Source organism: Chelonoidis abingdonii, chromosome 4, assembly GCF_003597395.2.
Source record: "Chelonoidis abingdonii isolate Lonesome George chromosome 4, CheloAbing_2.0, whole genome shotgun sequence".
Classification (NCBI taxonomy): Eukaryota; Metazoa; Chordata; order Testudines; family Testudinidae; genus Chelonoidis; species Chelonoidis abingdonii.
Genome location: NC_133772.1, coordinates 28,805,479 through 28,825,430, shown reverse-complemented (window position 1 = coordinate 28,825,430; position 19,952 = coordinate 28,805,479). Strand labels below are relative to the sequence as shown.

Sequence of the window (19,952 nt, the reverse complement as noted above, 5' to 3'; positions counted from 1 at the left end):
ATATTGAGCCCCAGGAGGATTGCCAAGGGCGAATAGGAACGAGAGGATCTTTGCCCAGCCATGTGCGTGGCAGGGAGGTGTAGACCGGGAATCACAATGTCACCAGCGAAAGGCAGGTCTACAGTACTGGACTCCTTACTGAGAAGCGATAGACAGACTTGTAACTAGACCTGATCGGGAGCATCAGAAGGGTGTGCTGTCTGCCGGGTGCGTAAGATACAGGATTGTGGACCTAGGCTTGAAAAAGGATCCCAACGGAGTGGGAAAGAATCGTAGATTGTCCTTTCATGTGCGAGAACGATGATGACGGTACGATACTCACTGGACTGTATCAAGGCGAGACCTGATGCCCAGGTGTGTTGGGAAGACGCTTTTAAGGAAATCAGGCTCAGGTGATATCTTCAGTGGGATTTCTGCCTGATTCCTAGAGAAGGGCGACAAAGGTGTGACAAGATGTATGGCGAATCAAACAGATGGCTTCAGGCAGTGTTGCTATAAGGAGGGCTTTGGGATGGTACGCGTCGATTTGGAAGCATTTACGGACAGAAGGACTGTTCTCTGCGGGATGGACTACACCTGGAGTAAGGAGGGAAATAGACTTTCTAGGGATGCGAGGCTCGCCAAGCCTGATCAAGAGAGGTTTTAAACTAGGAATTTGGTGGGCGGGGAGATGGTCTGGGAGACGTCCAGGAGATTCTCCACGCCAGAAATTTAACCTTGGGAGAGAAGAAAACCAAATAAGAGGGTACAGTCGTGGACCGAAGAATTACAATAAGAGCGAAGGGCGCGTGTAGCATACCAGACTAACCAGGTGTGCATGTGCTTATGTGGTGCGATACGAATGGTCTGCTATCGTAACAGGGTAAAGGATGTCGTGACGCTTAAATGCAAAAATAAAATGTCTATACTCACTAATTTGATGAGCCTAGCGGGGTTAACAGGATGGAAGCGAAACTGGAAAGCTTATTAGGCTCTCTCTCTTGTTTTGGTGTTGCCTCCATTGACTCCTCCCCTCCTTCTGCAGGACTAACTGCTCTTCTCTTTTTCCTTGCCCTCTCTCCTTCAGCGACCACCTGCTGTGCCCCTTCTTCATTATCCAACTCTGCAAACCTGTTCCTGAGTTCTATTTCTCCTTCACTGGCCCGTCTTTTCCTCTGCCTGGTTCTTGTAGTCACATGCTTCCACCGTCCACTTTCCTCCCCCAGCAGTCCCTCCTCAGAGTTCTTTGGTCCTGCTTCCATCTGCACATCTGAGCTTATCCCTTCAGCCCCCTCGTGTCTGTGTTCCATTGTCTGCTCGAACCCCCTTCTGAACTCAACCAAAGTTTCCACCTGCATCTCCAATCCTCGGATCTTTTCTTCCATCAGCTCTATCAACCGACACTTCATGCAGATGTAATCCTTTTCAGACACCCCCTCCAGGATCATGTACATGCCGCAGCTTCCACATCCAGTCATCTTCATTGTGTCTTTCACTGCTACCTCTGTGTCAGTCATGGCCTTCTCACTTCGTGCCGTGTTGTGTGGCTTTGACTGCCAGGCACGGACACCCAACAGGCACCGGGCCGCTGGCAGATCACTGCCTGCTACCTTGTTGAGCTTGTTGGTTCCTCTGTGCTTACCTCCTATTCCTGCCTTCCTTCTCTGAAGTATTGAGAATGGGCAAATATCAGATGCTGGAGAGACTCCAGCCAGCAGGGGCAGAAGCAGGCAAAGCAGCGACCTTTGGACTTTCAGAGAACCGTCTACAGTTTTGACTGGACTTTCTCTGCCCCGTGCTGATTGGCTGTTTGCTTCAACCTTCCCACTCCACCTGTCTCACAGAGTCTTCCCCTCAGCTTTACCTCCACAGAGTCCTCTTATCCTCTTCTCTCCTGCCCTGTCCCCCTCTGCCCTTTTTGTTTTCTTTAGCCCCAGAGTTAGTTTTTTAGGCATATCTCTAATAGAGCCTCATATCAATAGAAATGATTCCCTTCTAGTTAAACCTACACCCAAAATAATCACAAGACTAACCTGTCACTTGTTGCCATTATATGGCACGCTCTGTTTGTGCATTATACCCCTTCTCCCATCATGTGAGTGAATCATCTATTTATATTGTAAGCTCTTCAGTGCAGGGGCCATCTACTACTTTCTATGCACAATACCTAGCACACTATTCAGGAAATGGCTAATAGTGCTGTATTAACATACTAGAGACCACAAATAAGAGCACAGTTCAGTATTGCCAGTAGTGGGCAAACTATGGCCAGTGGGCCAAATCTGGACTACAGGATTGCCTCTCCCCTGGTGCTGCAGGCACTGTACCGCTCCCGGAAGCAGCTGACACCACATCCCTGCCACCCCATGCAGCTCCTATTGTCCAGGAACGGGGAACTGCAGCCAATGGGAGCTTTGAGGGAGGTACCCACAGACAAGGGCTGTGCATGGAGTCATCTATTCCCCCCCCCCCCGCCCCTCCGGGGAGGCAGGGACGTGGTGCCAGCTGCTTCCGGGAGCAGCACAGAGCCAGGGCAGGCAGGGAGACTGCCCTGGCCCCAGTGCATGCTGCTGCCACCCTGGAGCCATTCCAGATAAGCAGCACTGGGCAGGAACCTGCACCTTGAACGCCTCCTGCACCCCGCAGCGCAACTCCCTGCCTTGAGCCCCTTGCCGCACCCCTCCTGCGCCCAACCCCCTGTCCTGAGCCCCCTTCTGCACACTCCACCCCAACTCCCTTCCCTGAGCCCCCTTTACACTCCACACCACTCCTCTGCCCCAACCCCTTGCCCTGAAACCCTTCCTGCACACCATACTCCCTCCCACACCCTGCACCTCAACCTCCTGCCCTACATTCATGGCCCTGCATGCAATTTCCCCACGCAGATGTGGCTCAGGCCAAGAAGTCTGCTCACCCTTGTTATTGCACATACACAACACTGATTATGGCAGGTCTCTCAGATCCTTAACTTCCTTCTCTTTCACAGTGATGAGTATCTCTGGGCATTGTCATATGATCATAGGATTTAACTACAAATCCAAACAAACCAATGACTGCATAATTCTGAAAGCCAATGAACTGAAAGGTCAACAACAGCCACTGAATTAACTTTCAGAGTTCATACTAGCCATTTAGAGCCCTCCACTAAGCTTATCCATGTTCTCTCCTTCACTGGAATCAGCAAATCTGGTCTGTGCATCAGGAGTGCTAACAGCTTTCCCCAATGGGAGGGAGCAATTGCCCCAAATGTTTGCACAGACAATAACCTAATTCAGTCTGAGGTAAGACCTTTTGTTTTTCCTGTAAACATGGTGCCACTGCCCCATCACATGAAGTACTGTCCCAAAGGAGCACCTGCTGAACTGCAGACCCAGAGTTGGGACTAACAAATAAGGATTAGTGAACAAAAAGCCAGTGGGGAAGAACAGGCATCCTAAGGAGTTAGCCACATCTCCAGCAGTGATAACCCCATAAAAATATTCATGCTCATTAAGAGGAAACACTGATGCTACTTGCAAACTTTGTTTAGTATCCAACAGGCAACTAAAAGTGCTTTCTCTTCAGCTCCATCAGCACTGCAGCTTACAAATCATGTTACAGGGATAGTCAGCTTTTAAAAACAGCTGTGTTAAACAACAAAAAGCAAATCAGCCTTTTAAATGTTTGTTTAAAGGCATTTATCTCCTGCATATCTCAGCTGAGAGAAAACACACCTGAGTCACATTTTAGTCTTTTTCCTTCAGATTCTCTCATGGGGTAGCACAAGGCTGCAATGTTTAGGATGCAAATACTGCAGGGAAGTGCTTTTTTAACATAACTGTTCCACTGACATTTCAGAGCATTCCAAGTAACCGTTTCTACTGATGACAGGTTCCATTAAAAATATGCCCAAAAACTAAGTTTGGGGCTAAACATGAGCAGTCTCTACAAGACAAGATAGTTTGCTGCTCACACATTGTTAGCGAAGCAAGCCTGAAACCCATTTTTTGAGGCCAACAGGAGGAGCTAGTTGATTGAAGTGATTAGTCTCACAAGTCCTGTCCAGACTAGGAAAGTAAGGTGTGTTTAGCAGCTATGATCACATTACAGCTGAAGAGCATTCAGACACACAAGGTTTCACCTAGTTTGCTGGAGAACCACTTTAGTTGGTCCTCTTAGGTAATTTAATAAAGCACAGCCTGTCAAGGAAGGTGCTCACAGAGCATATGTTCCCAAACTGGGAGGCAGTTCTAGAATATGAATATGGGGTGAATGTAACCCTTCTAGATTCACATGCAAGTATATTTGGCACCTCTCACCCCTAAGCACCCACAGCTGCATGCACTTAGCAATCAAAGCCACCCTCCACCCCAACAGCCATAGCTGCAAGCACTTGAATAACTGGGATCAGGACTTGAAGTGCTACCATCCATGACGCTGTCGTCTTTTGTAAAGCACTTTGAAATCTGAAGTTAATTGCTAGCTATTACTACTTGGTACAGGCCAATACAAGAGACCCTAAGGCTAACAGAAGCCCTACAAATTATTCTGATGAAGGATCACCCCAACATCTCCCACTGCTAGGAAGCCACGGGCTACTTGGCTTCCTGCCCATTGGGGCTTATATTTTGATGCTAGCCTATATATGATCAATTTAGAGCCTCCAGATGACAGAAGTCCGGTCTAAGGAGGAGGTGAGATTGAGCTAAGTTACGTAACTTCAGCTACACCACTAACGTAGCTGAAGTCGACGAACTTAGATCAACTTAGTGTGATGCCTTCACCGCAGTGAGTCGACTGCTGCCGCTCCCCCATCGACTCCATCTGTGCTTCTCACGGTGGAGGAGTACAGGAGTCAACAGGAGAGCGCTCGGGGGTTGATTTATCATATCTAGTCCAGACGCGATAAATTGACCCCCCTGCCCCACACCCAATCTGGTAGGAAGCATAGACATACCCTTAGAGCAACAGGCCCTGCCCACTCTTAACTCCCTATATCTATGATTGCTGTAGAGCAGTGGTTCTCAAAGCGTCCAGGACCCCTTGGGGGCTGCAAGCAGGTTTCAGGGGGTCCGCCAAACAGGACCAGTGTTAGCTTTGCTGGGGTCCAGGGCAGAAAACCGAAGTCTCACTGTATGGGGCTGAAGCCTGGAGCCCTGATCCCCACCACCTGGGGCGGAAGCAGAAGCCTGAGCAGCTTAGCTTTGCAGTGCCCCTGTGGCATGGCACCCTGGGTAACTGCCCTGTCTGCTACCCGTTAATGCCAGCTCTGGCTTTTATATGCAGAAAACCAGTTATTGTGGCACAGGTGGGCTGTGGAGTTAATAATAGCATGTTTCAGGGGCCTCAAAGAAAAAAAGTTGAGAACCCCTGCAGTAAAGGATCAGGTTGTGCCCACTCTTCCATTTCTGTTGCCTCTCCCCACCCCCACCACGCAGTGCTTTGGGGTGCAGTAAGATTCTGCTGTTTTTCCTGCTCCTAACTCCCAGCACAGCATTCTGAGTTACAGTGGTCTAGCTAGCTTCACTGCTACTCAAAAACAGGAAGTATAAAACTTACTATACTCGTATGTTTTACTCTGCTGCAAAGGGCATTTTCCTAGAGAGAAGTCTGTCTCTCACCTGCCTTGAGTGCTTCCCCAAAACACAGACTATGATCCTTCCTACAGCATGATGGAGGTCAGTGTCAGGAATTGTGGTTAAGCACCTTCCCTTACCCTGTGACTCCACACACTGTAAAGCATATCAACTAGTGCCTGGAGGCATACTGCGGACATCAAACATGTCAAAGCAGGTTCACGCTTTGCATGGAAGAGCTTTCACTTTGTGCTGGTGGGGAAAGTTTCTCTCATGCAGAGCATATGCAGATTTCACATGTGGATCTAGTCAGAGGCCAGGCCAAGGCAGTACTGAAATGGGAGACCTCCAAGAACACCTAGGGTCAGTGGGAGAAGAGAAGGTGGGAAGCAGTATCGGTGATTCAATAGGAGGCATTTCTACTATGACAAAACAGCCAGCATGGGATGTGTACATGTACAAAAGGAAAGGCAGCCTTTCAGATTATAGGTATTGCGGTAGGGTCCAGAGGCCCCAGTCAGCAATCAAGGTACTCATCGTGTTACACTATGTACAAACACAAAGAGATAGTCTGCGTCAAAGACCCTTGGCCTTGATGACTTGACAATATAAAAGACCCAGTGACCTGCAAAATTTCTAATTAAGGTAATGACAGTTTATTGCTCTACATTTAGTAAAACTGCTTTGACTAGATACAATGTTATTGCTCTTCATTTCCTAACTTAAACTTCATTACTGAATGGCTGTAGAGCAATTTCAGTGGTGGGTGAAATAATCCCTAATTTCTCTCCCAAGGGTCTTGCAAGTCTTAATTCGTGTGTATATGGATAACGTTTTGAATTCCACTGACTAATGAGAGGGTGAGACTTATTCCTGTGATTCAAATATTCACCCCCTACTCTGCATCCCTAGATTGCTGAAAGGATTAAGAATATGCAGTCTTTCACACATTGGTTCTAACCCACCCTTCTAGTACCAACTGCATATAGCCCCCACCAATGACTATTTGCAACTGACAGTATACAACAAACAATGCTTGTGTTTCCAGTGGAACATTTTTACACTATTAAAACTACAATTACCATCCCATGCTCTTACCGACAGAGAAGACAAGATTTGAGTAGGCCCTGGAGACTGAATTCCCCTTTCACTGCTATAAATCATTAGCCAGCAAAGAAATTCTTTTTATACCAATGCTATTTAAAAGTATGGCTGAATCTAACCAAACTGATGTGGGAAGTTGGGATTAGTTTGCTTTTGTGCATTGAAACCAATGATGCTCCACTGATGGGAAAAGACTCTCCAGAACTAACAATACCTTGGTTCCATACCACAAGAGTAAGGGTCAGTAGCTTTTCAAACTAGATCCATTTCTCTCCAGGACAGACTGTAGAACTTACTATCAGAAGGGACCATGGAGACAAGTAGAGCATTGGGAGAGCACAACATGATAACTAAACACATTTGTGGTTCTGTGAACTCAGATCGTGATGCAAGGGTAATAAAGTCTCATGTTTCAGCCAGTAAGATGATCACAGGGGAATCTTCCTCTTGTATAGCACTCTACAAGTGGCCAAGTGCAATATGGAAAGGGTTTTAATTTCCATCTGAAGCATCAGATACTGGTTGCTGCTGAAGATATGATCCTCAACTAGTTGGACCAATCTTCTGATGCAACATGACAAATCAGACTCTTCAAACTGGCCAGACAACTAACTGGAAAGCCTTAACTCATGCACTCCCTACAATGTCCATCTATTCATGTCTGCATGAAAACGGAATTAAGTGGTGTCTTTGATGATGAAAAGTATTGGATTGACAGCCCCAGGAGAATGAGTTTTTCAGTTCATTCTTCATAAGTAGAGCCTAAACATCTGCAGTTCATGCTTCCTACCCACATTGCTATTCCTGCCAGCATGGCCATGCAGACGCCAAGTGGGAAGTTCAGTCTCCACGGTGGTCAAATGCCTGACCCATAGACTTGACGTCCACTTGGTGTCGCTCACTCAAATACATCAGGCCTGGTCTACATCTAAAAATTAGAGGGACTCACCTACATGGCTCAGCATTTGTGAAAAATTGTGCCCCCTGTGCACTGTAGTTACGTCGACCTACTCCTGCCGCTCAGGGCTGTGAAAAATTGTGTGTCCTGTGCAATGTAGTTGTGTCTACAGTTTGGACAGGTTGACCTAACTAGGTTAAAGAAGCATTCTTCCATCGACCTAGGTACTACTTCCCAGAGAAGTGGATTAACTAGAGCAACAGAAAAACCCCTTCCATCAATGTAGGAAGCATTTACACTATGGTGCTCTAGCACTGTAGCTGTGCTGCTGTAGCACAGACATGCTCTCGGACTCCTCAGAATCAAAGCTTGCATTTAGAAGGGTTTCTAGACTTCTTTGCAGCCATAATCACATTCTGGTTTTATCTGTAAAGTTAACTGATGAAGTTCAGTCTTCTTGAGTCTGTTACAGCCCGAAACATTAGCTAGAACAGAGGCTCTCAAACTCTGTTTTTACTAGGATACCCTCTGAAAATATTTCAGAATGTGATGATTCGCCCAAAAAAGTGATGACTCCTCCCCTCCATACCATGCCACCTTTACTGCTGCTGGGGCAGCGCTGCCTATAGAGCTAGGTGCATGGCCATATAGCTCTGAAGGGCTTGGACTGTCAGCCCTGCACATGACTCACAGCCAAAACCCTGGCACGCATGGGGGCTGACACCTTGTGAGCCCCTGAACGGTCACGACCCCCAGTTTGAGAACCCCTAGGCTAGGAGAATTACTTTTCCAGCCCATTCATCTCAAGATGTTAAATAGTTGATGCTGGCACTTAAGAGTAAACCCCAACAGATCTTCAACCACTGATCATTTTTAGCAGAGGAGATTATTTGAGCTTCATTGCCACCCCATTCCTAAAGTGGTAGCGTGGTAAACTGGAAGTCGCTACAGAGAAGAAAGCACCAGACTTATAAAATGTTAATAAATTAAACATCATGACCCTCATGTGACAGATCTCCCTGTAGAGCTACACAAGCCGCCCCCTCCAGTGGAGGCAGCTTATGCCAGCAAAATAACTTGTTTTGCTTAAGTCAGTTAACGCTATCAGAATAAGCCATAGGGGTAAAATAAGCCATAGGGACTTTCTGCTGGTATAGCTGCATCTACACTAGGGTTTTTGCTCACCTAGCTATGTTGGTTGTGGGTGTGATTTTTCTGGCAAAACTTTCACTGAGGTTTCTGCTACACTTACTTACCCCAAGGCCACAGGAAGACCAACAAAGCTTGGTTCTCTACCTGGTTTATGACTCGGTCCTCTGCTCTAATCCCCAACCATGCCCCTTCTCCTGTGGTCTGAACTTAGTTCAACACTGCTCTTTATTCAGCTCATAACATTTTGTTGGAGCTAAACCACCAATACTACTAAAGCTATAGGTAAAAGAGCCCATAGTTCATGGTAATTTTAAGTTTGATGACTACAGCCATTTTTAACAAGTATGGCTGGCAAACAATGACAACTGTACAGCCTGTAGCAGTTACTTCAGAGTTTCCCACAGAAGCCATAAGGGGCTAGAAGTATGAAGAACGTGCATCTTTCACTAAGATGTTTTCTGCACCAGATGTTTATCTGGAAGATTATATTCACAAAATTTAAGATGCAGACACTATCCCCTGCCATACACAGTCCTCAAACTAGAGCTTATCATTAAGTCAAGATGAAACATGGCCCTACTAACTTCTCCTTCCTTTTAAGAACAAATTCTTTAGTTGGAGTGAAACCAGTTACTTTAGAGATTACAACTGCCACCTCACCTTTACAAGGTGAGCACTAGTTACAACTCTCCAGCAAGCTCTCTGTAGGCTGTTAAGGTACAGAAGTAGCAATTGATTAGATGACAAGGAAACTGACTGCTCTCCCTCTCTGGGAAATCTAATCCTAGAGATCAGTGCACCACTTCATTAGACTTCGTGCCAACTGATTTTATTTCAAAGCGTTAAAGGATAAAGATTTAACTGCAGTAGTCACAAGCCTGAGGGTTAGGGCAGAGAGACCAAGCTGACCATGCAGCTTAACATGACTTCTCCAAGAAGTGGGAATGAAAGAAAACACTGGATTTTTTTCTTTTCTCTTGATAGGAACTCTGTCCCAGACACAGACACCATTAATAAAATCTTAAGACTCTCTAAGGGAAGGTCTAAACTTAAAATGCTGCAGCTGCGCTGCTGTGGCACTACAGAGAAGATGCTATCTATGCCAATGGAAGGGATTTGCCTCTCAGTGTAGGTACTCCACTGTACAGGAGGTGAGAGCTATGCTGATGGGAGAATTCTCCCATCAATTCAGCACTCTCCACGCTGGGGGTTAGGTCAATTTATCCGTGTCGCTTAGGGGTGTTGGGTTTTCACACCTCTGAGCAATGTAGTTATAGCGTTCTACTTTCCTAGTGTAGATCTGGCCTCTGGAGTGCGAATACTAAGATAAGACAACCACACACAACCAGTTCCAACTAACTTCAGTGTAAAGCCTATTTCCTTCAGGCTGGTCTACACTGAAAAAGTACAATGGCATAGCTATGTCTCTCAAGGCTGTAGCTATGCCAACCTAAGCCTGGTGTAGACAGTGCTAAGTTGACAGAAGAATTCTTCCGTCGACTCAAGGAGGTAGATGACTAAGTGAAAGGAGAAGCACCTCCTGTTGTTGTACAGCCTCTACAATGAAGCTCTATAGTGATGCAGCTGTGCTGCTGTAGTGTTTTAAATGTTGACAGCTGCAGGTTCAAAGTATACTCAAGCGAGATCTGGGCCAATGGAATGCCAACAGAAAACCACCCCAGTTTAACGTACACAGCATCCCAACCCCTCCTCTCCCCATCTGCCCCAAATACTAAGAGATGCCTGTTTTGTCACAAGTAACAATTATACCAGTTTCTTATGTCTGAAAGCATATTCTTTGACCTATGACTTTTCCATTTTTGAAGCCTAAATAGCCATGTATTGGGCTGGTAACAACCATGGTTATAATGTTCCCCCATAATAAGACACACTTGTATGATGTGAACTGGAGGCATCAAATGATCTGATTGACTGCCCGCCTAAGTGGTTATACGTTTCATTGTATAAGTTGGAGATGCTAGTCTCATTGCTACATGGGATGGTAACAAGCCTGCTCTGACTATAAAGCCAGGGAGTTTTTTGGGTGTTGAAAGGCAAATAAAGAGACTAATAGTGAGAATTTGATGGGTAAAAGTGAATACTGACCAGTCTTTGGCTGTAACGGATCCTCTCTTCCTCAGGCTCCATCTCTGACTCTTCTGAAGAGAGTGAGAAGGATACTCCGGGGCTACTGTCTTCCTCCTCTTCCTCCTTAGTAACCAGAATGAAATAGTGAAAGATTGCACGCAGATATTAGAAACACTCCTTTAAGCCTTCATTTATTCATTTCTAAGTGAATGATTCTGTAACATTGTACTATGTACAGAGGCCACAGAACAGCAACAGGCTAGCTCCTGCAAATAGTTACAAAGGGATCTCACTGAACTGGGCGACTGGATAACAAAATGGGAAGTGAAATTCAATGCTGATAAGTGCAAAGTAATGAACGTTGGAAAATAATCCCAACTATATATGCAAAATTATGGGGTATAAATTAGCTATTGCTACTTTAGAAAGATCTTAGAGTCATCACAGATAGTTCTCTGAAAACAACCACTCAATATGCAGCAGCAATCAAAAAAGCTAACATGTTAGGAACTATTATTATATATCCCTTTCGTAAAACAGAAGATATAATGCCACTACATAAACCCATGGTATGCCCACACCTTAAATACTGCATGCAGTTCTGGTCACTGCATCTCAAAAAACTGTATTAGAACTGGAAAAAAAACATACAGAGAAGGGCAACGACAACCATTAGGTGTATGGAACAGCTTCCATATAAGGAAACATTAAAAGGACTAGCACAGCTCATCTTAGAAAAGAGATGACAAAGTGAGGATATACTCATGGTCTATAAAATCATGGTGAGAGAAAGCTAATATTTACTCCTTCACAAAGCAAAAACTAGGGGGTCACCTGATGAAATTAATAGGCAGCAGGTTCAAAACAAAAGGAAGTATTTCTTCACACAACGCACAGTCAACCTGAGGAACTCACTGCAAGGGGATGTTGTGAAAGAAAAAAGTATAACTGGGTTCAGAAAATAATATAACTGTATGTTATTTTCTGTATAACTGGGTTCATGGAGGCTAGGTCCAATCAATGGCTATTAGTCAAGATGGTCAGGGACGCAACCCCATGCTCTGAGTATCCATAAACCTTCAACTTCCAGAAGCTGGAACTAGATGACAGAGGACAGATCACTTGAAATTGCCCAGCATGGCCATTCTTATGTTCTCCTTTCTCCATTAACTCCTTGGGGTTCTAGCTTGGCCCCAGGTGACTAGTAATCTGGAGTCACTATCATTTTCTGGTCTATGTGAAGTGAGTTCATATTCTCAGTTCAGGGAGATGCCTCCTCATTAGAGTCATCGTTAAGCCGTTCCGCTTTGGGATCAGAACCATACTGGCTTCAAATGTATACGTAAACATATTTGGTGGCAGCAGGATTGTAGCATGGTTTTCCCCGAGAAGCATGTCTCCTAAATCATGCTGTAGACTCCTCCTCTTGATAGTTTGTAATGTGGTTCTCTGCAGCTGCCCCCTACCCTTCAACAACAAATCCACATGGACTCTTGTCAGGGAAAACACGCAGAAACTCTTTTAACAGTATCTCAATATACTTGTGGATAACATGACTGACTCCAATATGGAAGATTCCACAGCTCAGAATTCGCCTCAGCGTAGCGCTATCACATGGAGGTGCTCTGATACAATACTGTTTGATCTTTTCTATATGGACAAGATAATGCTGTATTATAACTACGTTAAAACGCCCAATCTTTATGGCCTTGTCTTCCCTAGGCTGTTTGGGGAAATCTCCCATGGGTGGTAGCAATAGGAGTGATAGCATAAGAAGAGCTCAAGCAGCAACTGGTGTTTTCACCACCAAGTCATATCTACCCATTATGAGCAAGATCAGACAACATGGTAGTTAAAGTGCCACTGCTCTGTTTATACTAGCTCTTCTGCCACTGCTACCACCACTTACTTAAAGTTTATTATAGACCAGGAGTTCTCAAACTTCATTGCACCGTGATCTCCTTCTGACAACAAAAATTACTAAAAGACCAAAGCCTAAGTCTGCCCAAGCCCCACCACCGCAGGTAAGCCAAAGCCCAAGCCCCATCGACCCGGGCAGGGGGGCCAAAGCTGAAGCCCAAGGAGCCCGTAACCTGAGCCCTGATGCCCAGGGTGGAAGCCCTCAGACTTTCACTTCAGCCCTGGGCAATAGGGCTCAAACATTGGCTTTGGCCCTGGGCCCCAACAAGTCTAAGGCAGCACTGGTGACCCCATTAAAATGAGGTTGTTGTCCACTTTGAGGTCCCAACCCACAGTTTGAGAACCACTGTTATAGACAGTTTACACGGATTGAGCGTCGTCTAATAACATAGTCAAACAGTTTTTTTTCTCATGTACACAGAGAAGCTAACCATGGTATAATAACCAGGGCACTAGTACATCATAACACAGTGCCACAACACATGGTAAATTACATAGTGTAGTTGTGGTCTAACAGGCCCCCAACCCAAGCAATCTCATCAGAGAAGGCCAGTTCAGATATTGGCCTACAGACTTAACTCTCCACTCCTCTTCGAAGTGATCTTGGGCCTGGGCAGAGAGTCAGTTGGTTGGGTTAGTGAAAGGAGATAGTATGGCTGCTGCTGTGGTTTGGCTGTACTAAGAAGACATTCAGGATGTCATCTCTAGGGAACTGTCAATCCAGCATCCTTCAGTAACACGGAACTCACTTTAAATTGCACAAACTATTAAAACAGAAGTCTGACAAATGTCAAGATGGCTTGCTAATAACAAGAAGTCTTAACCTAATCTCCCTCTTCAGGAGTCAGGGAAAACTCCCTTACAAAGTTTTGTATTTAAGAGTAGTGAAAGACAAGGAGGAAAGAAATCCCATCAACTCTTTCTTCCTACCTCAGGGATAAAGCCAACCTCTTCTCTCACCCCACCAGTGCCCTGCTTTCTCTCTTCAAAAATATTTTTAAAAAACATGAAATAAATGAGAACAGTGCAATATAATAAAGAGATCAAACAATGCCCACATACAAATCCCAGCTCATCTCTGAGGAGAAAGGCAAAGGAGAGATAATGCCAGTGACTGGCTGCTCCTAAGAAGCCACAATAAAATGCGTGGTTCACTGAGTTACATAAAGTTAGAGGGGCCGAGGAGGAGGGAGACTCTGGACACTGGAGAGGTCACTAGACTTAACAAAAGCAAGAGGATACGAAGAAAATCAAGTCTCTCACCAGGTCTCTTCTTCTCCTTTGTCCTTTTCTAGGGATGAAAAAAGATTAAAAAAAATAAAGAGAGGAGAAATTAAATCCCCTGCATGGCTGTCTTCGTCTTGGGTGCTCAGAAGATCCTAGTATCCAGAAGGGACGGTAAGTCCCAGGAAAACAGCTCTGCTCGTGGAAGGGGGTCAGGACACTCTCAGGGTGTCTGCAACCCTCACCCTTTTAACTCCCAGTAAAATCCCCATACACCCAGTGAGCAGCCTCACAGCCAGTTACAGGCAATGCCCTGGGGGAAAGTCACCCCACCCCCAAATCAACCCCCACTAAGCCCCACTCCACCAAGCCCCAACTCACCCCAGCCCCCCACCTCCTATATCAACCCACCTCCAATCTCCACCCACCCCCGAACTCACTCCAGCCCACAGCACCAAATGTCCTGCCCCATCCCATCACCCTACCTCCAAACTCCCCCCACACCTATCTCAAATCCTCTGCCCCACCCCCTCAATCCACCCCACCTCAAATCTCCCCCCCTAAACTCACCCCAAGGGAGGTTACACTAGGGGTGCCCCAGTGTATGAGGGAGTCACTCTGGGGGTACCCCTCCCCTAACTCGCCCCTAATCCCTCCCCCCTCTCTCCAACTTGCCCCCCGGCCGCCGCCGCCGCCGCCCCGCCCAGACACGGCACCCCAAGGCCAAGCGTCCCCAGCGCCCCGTTGCCCTGTCCCGCTCTGCCTCAGTGCCGGCGTGCTCGGCATCCCGCTGCCATCCCCACCCCCCCACTCCCCGCCCGGACTCGCTTCCCCTCCTCACACAGGAGCAGCCGCCGCCATTTTGAACCCGTCAGACTCTCACATACACACAGGATCAACCCGGCCGCTACACTGCGCCTGCGCGACCGCGACCGCGACCTCCTCCCAAGCGGCTTCCTCCCTCCTCCAGTTCCGCGCACGCCGTTCCCCTGGCCGCGCACGCGCAGCGACCTCCCTCCCCCAGCAACAAGAGCGCTACGGGCATTCCCACGCAGCGCACGCGCACGAACCTCACGTCCGCCGGCCGAGAACGCCGGCGCAGGCGCTTTGACTCCATATCGCAGCCGTATTTTGGCGCAGGCGCAAAAGCTACGCCACGAGTCCGGGTCTGGTCTTGGGTCTCGCAACTTAATCCGCCCGGGAACCCGCGCTCATGCGTAGTAGTAATAGTCATGCCTAAGTTGAAAGGGCTCAGAAAACGCACAGCGGGTGACAGCGGAGGGAGAGTGAACTAGAGCTAGAGGCGCTCCTAGTGTGACCGTCCATGCCTCCCCTCACAGCCACGGGGCACCATCAGTGTGACCCCCCGCTCCCAGCCACAAGGCTCCCTAGTGTGACCCACTCACCTTCCCCACACAGACCTGGGGCACCCCCAAGTGAAATCCAGCCTGCCTCTCCACATAGTTATGGGATTTCCCCAGTGCTCCCCAAATAGCCATGTGACTCCCCCAGGCCTCCCCACACAGCTTGGATACTCCCCCAATGTGACCCACACACAGCTCTGGGGACACACTGTATAATTCTTTAGACACCTATTTGTACAGATCCCTGAGGGTGAATGGGATATTCCCATCCCAAAGACCCATTCCCACAGAACCCTAGGTGGCCCTGAGACCCCTCCCTACAAAGCCTTGGAGGCATACAGTATATCACCCCCAAGACTCCTCGCTAAGCAACCCGGGAGGTGCCTACAGTATAATCCTCACTAAAGAACCTTCCCCACAGAGCCTTAAGAATGTCCACAGTATAATCCCCCAAAGACCATTCTCCACAAAGCCCTAGGGTGCCCACCGTATAATCCCTGCAGACCCTGCTCCCCGCACAGTTGTGGGGGCACACACAATAGAACACCTCTGAGACCCTTTTCTCTAGAGCTCTGGGGATAAACACTCCCCCTCCCTAGATGCTGGAATGGAGATCATGCTATATCATCCCCTCTGCCCTCTCAGATTCCAACCCCACACCCCGAAGGCACCTATGTAGGAATAGTTTCCCTATCCCAATCTGCTTTCTTGTTCATCAGAATCTCAGCTCTCATGAGAAAATAACAGAACTAGAGGTTCTAGTTGTTGCAAATAAATCTTGAAAAAGTGACCATGTGTAACTGGTGCAGAGAGGCCATGAGCAGAGCACTGATCTGGCACCTGGGTTTTATTCCCAGCTCATAGACTCATAGACTTTAAGGTCAGAAGGGACTATTATGATCATCTAATCTGACCTCCTGCACAATGCAGGCCATAGAATCTCACCCACCCACTCCTGTAACAAACCCCTAACCTATGTCTGAGTTATTGAAGTCCTCAAATTGTGGTTTGAAGACCTAAAGCTGCAGAAAAAAGAGAGAGAGATGAAAATGCCTGGCTCCATGGGGCTCCAGAGTCACTAAGTGACCAAATTTGGGGTTATTACATAAAGGGGTCCCTGAGATACAGTGCCCGCTAAAATATGCGCCTCAACATTTCCAGCCCTCGTAACCATTTTTTTGCACCTAGGTCTCAAGCTGTATCAGCGGAACTGACTTGGAAGGAAGAGCAGGTGGTAGCCCCCCAAAAGCCCACCTGGATTCCTGATGGCTATGCAGACCCAAGCAGGAGTCTGCTACGGGATGTGGAACAGCACAGACTGTTGTCCCTGAGATCCACACCCATACAGGAAGGGCCACAAGTACTGATGCGTACGGTTCCCACAGGGTTTGTCCCAGCAGCCAGCCTCTTTCCTGTGCACTGATTCTTGGCCACCCAGCCAGCCCCTTGCAAAAGAGAGTGATGGTGCAATACAATGTCAGAGCTCCCTTCTGTGTGGAAGGGGTAAGTCCCATTAAGAAGTGGGCAGGGATCTTTGGGGCGCTCCACAGGCTTCAGTGTTGGAGACTGGAAGGCAAGAGCCTGAGTTTCTTATACTAGGCAGGTCTAGGCAGGCTGACTGTATATCTCTTATTGCCAATGTGGCTCCCCACTGGCATGCTGGCTTTTGTGGATTGCTTTCTGTAAGGGACTGCGGAAGATTTTGTTACGGCCTTAGCTAGGCTGTTTCGCACTTCTAAGGACAGGTTATTAAAAGGTTGCTGTGTAACTAGTGCATGCTGTATGTAATTGTTTAGAACTGCTTGCCTGGGAGCTTCTGGTGTGTTTTGGGAAAGTGTTGCGAGCCCTTGGCCCTTTGGCACAACGATAGCCCCCCCAGCGCGTGGGAAATGTCCCACATGCCTATGTATGAGCTGCTTTACAGCTATTAACATAGAAGTTTATAATTTACCCAGAAGATTGTTGTTTGCTGCTGTTGGACTCAGCTCCCCCGCTTTGTATATGCAAATGTGCGGAGTCCCCATTGCCGGTGTTGTTTTCCTTCCTTCAATTAAAAGCCATATCACTCACTGTGTGTGTGGGCTTCGTCTTGCAGAGCTACTCAGGCACGTAACATTTGGCGCAGCGAGCAGGGTGCTTGTGCGGGAACGATGCCCGTGTGGCCGAAGTAGGGGTTTGCCGGGGAAGCCACTGCTGTTCACTACAAAGCGCATACCGTGGGTGGCCCCAGACGGAACGCTGGGGGGCCCGTGGCGCGGTAGTTTTGGCAGGTGGACAGCGCCTGCGAGTGGCCAGAAGTGAGGCAGGCGGCCGGGGTACCCTGCACAGCTGACGGAGGCCTACAGCGGGCTGCAGTGAACCGTGCGCTCAGGGACGGAAAAGGCGGGCCATGGGGGAGATTGGATGGTTTCCTCCTGGACAGCCAATCGGGCCCAGGATGAGGAAGGTGCTCCGCGCTGCAGCGAGCCCTCGAGGGAAAAATGCAGGAGTGTGCGGCCCAGGCTGACACCGGGACATAGCACAAGCCGTTGTCAACCGCCAGCCGAGCGACCCAGGAAGCTGACGCGGCGATGTGAAGTGTTGGTAAGCCCGGGTACCAACTGGAAGACGGCTCAAGCTTGGGTGGAAGCCCGTCACCGACGGCCCAAGTCCGTAGCTGTGACAGCGCTCCCGTTTTGGGGACCCTGAGGCCAAGTGGGAGTTGGGAATATCTTGGGGCTCGTCCCTCCTCCTCAGAATGAGAAGACGGCACGAGCCGCAGCAAGAGTACACACCCGCGGTAAGAGAACTGAGAGCTGATGGCGGCAGCTCCAACCGAGGTAGTGCGGACCTACAAGACCAGCAAGCTCCAGAGATCGTCAAGACGTTCGGCAGGAGCCAGGGGAAGGTGTCTTGCGCTGGCTGGTCGGAGTGTGGGACATCTGCGGGACAGACGGTGCGGCTCCTGCGATAATAATTGCAACAGCTGGCGTCATGGCACAGATGCAACATGGTACGGGCGTAAATGGCCCAATGCCCCAAACCCAAGGAGGCGAACGGGCAGGACGAGAATCCCCCGCCCTCTGGCGGCTGGCTGACAGGCGCTGTAGCACAGCCACCCTCGGCAGGGGAATGGAGGCAAAGTAGCCCTGGAAAACCATACGCCGAAGGGTGCGGCCTGCGCCCAGCCTGGTATGGCTTGGGCGGTGGTGTGGTATGGACGGGCCCGATGAATAGGCCAGTCACTAAGTCCCCCACCAGGCCGCCTTTGGCGGACTGCCCCGATGAACTCAAGCCTCCTCTTGGCCGTAGTCATGCGGCAGCGGATGGCGGGTTGGAGAATTGGCAGCACCTTATGCAGTTTGGAGACGGCCTTGGCCGGGGCCTGGCCCGACAGGCCGTTCGCTGCTGCCAGGGACAGCGAAAACAAAGGACAGGCCTCGGGAAGGGAGTGGAGAGGGGGAGCTGGCGTGTGCCCCGGAGGGTTTTTCCCCTTGGGTTTTTGTTTTTTGGAAACCCCTCTTACAGGCAGGCATCCCCCCAGAAGAAATAGACGAGAACCTACCGGCTGACCTGTATCAAACGATGGATCAACTGCCTGCCTCCAAGCGGAGCATCGGGCCAGGGAGAGAGAAGGACCGTACAACGCGACAGCCAGCCCGCTCCCGCCGCAGAAGGCAGCTACCCTACCCCGTCCTCTGAGGGAGTGGCGGTCCTCCACCCGTGTGTGACCGCGGACTCGATGCCTACGTGCACTTAGAGGATTCGTTGGCCCAGGGGAGGGATCAACACGTTCTGGCGCTCCTTGACAGACCGGCGCCGAAGTGACAATTTTGCACTCCCACGCAGCCCACGGCCGAGCCGCCCTTGTGAAGGGCCTGGGGTGGGGGCTGAACCCCGGCAATATGGAGTTAGCAGTCACTTTTGATTTGGGGAAAGCTCCTCCTTTTCAAGTTGACGGTAATTAGCAGCGGCGGTGGAGAGTACATCTTGGGCATCGACCGTCCTCCGGGTCGCTCCGTTGACACACCACAAATTATGGCCTGTTCGCCTTCGGCATCCCCGGTATGTGGAGCGCGGAACAGGTGCGGGACAGTGCGGACACCTAACCCATTTGCGGGGCGCTCCCGTCGTGGGGGAACCTGTAGTGCTGCCTCCCCCATTGCCATAAGTAATCCAAAGCATACCGCCCCGGGGGGAGGACGAAACTCACTCAACGGTTTCTGCCCTTGGTGGATGCCTAAGGTTATGTAGGCCGACCCTAAGTCCCTAATAATAGCCCATCTGGCCCTGCGGAAGCCGACAGGACGTGGCCGTAATGATCGGTCGACTACGGGGAGCCTAACATAAGTGACGCCCCCGCTGACTGCAGTTGTCCCCAGACATAAGTCACCCTGATTGAAGCATATTGCGGCCCGGCGCGCCCAACCCATGCACGCTGGCTGGATTGGCAAATTCCTCTTTTCTATGCTATTGATCCACGCAGACAAAGCATTCGGTTGCCCTGCAAGCGCCATCAGTACAACCTTTTGCGTGTTGCTGCAAGGGGTGGAACATTCTCCACCATCTGCCACCAGCTAGTAAGTCGCCGACTTGGCCCGGGTTGCAGTGGCCGCCCCAGACCCACCAATCCATCATTAATATAGGTGATGTTTAGGTCTCTCAGTCCCTCTACAGAAATTGTGACCG

General features: G+C 48.9%; 1 protein-coding gene across 2 annotated transcripts in view; it reads right to left on the bottom strand.

Moving 5' to 3' along the window:
• Window positions 1–15,058, bottom strand: part of KDM2A (lysine demethylase 2A) — a 78,484-nt gene extending 63,426 nt beyond the window's left edge. Inside the window, exons 1-3 of one of the 2 annotated variants that reach the window (XM_075064984.1) lie at window positions 14,991–15,058; window positions 13,960–13,987; window positions 10,795–10,899 (exon numbers count right to left, since the gene is read on the bottom strand). In XM_075064984.1, the coding sequence (XP_074921085.1) occupies window positions 10,795–10,899; window positions 13,960–13,987; window positions 14,991–15,037 (180 nt within the window). In that variant the 5' untranslated portion in view covers window positions 15,038–15,058. Of the gene's footprint in view, window positions 1–10,794; window positions 10,900–13,959; window positions 13,988–14,761; window positions 14,883–14,990 lie in introns of those variants that run through there. The other variant, XM_032794959.2, reaches the window with a different exon arrangement.
• Window positions 15,059–19,952: the final 4,894 nt, after the last annotated feature.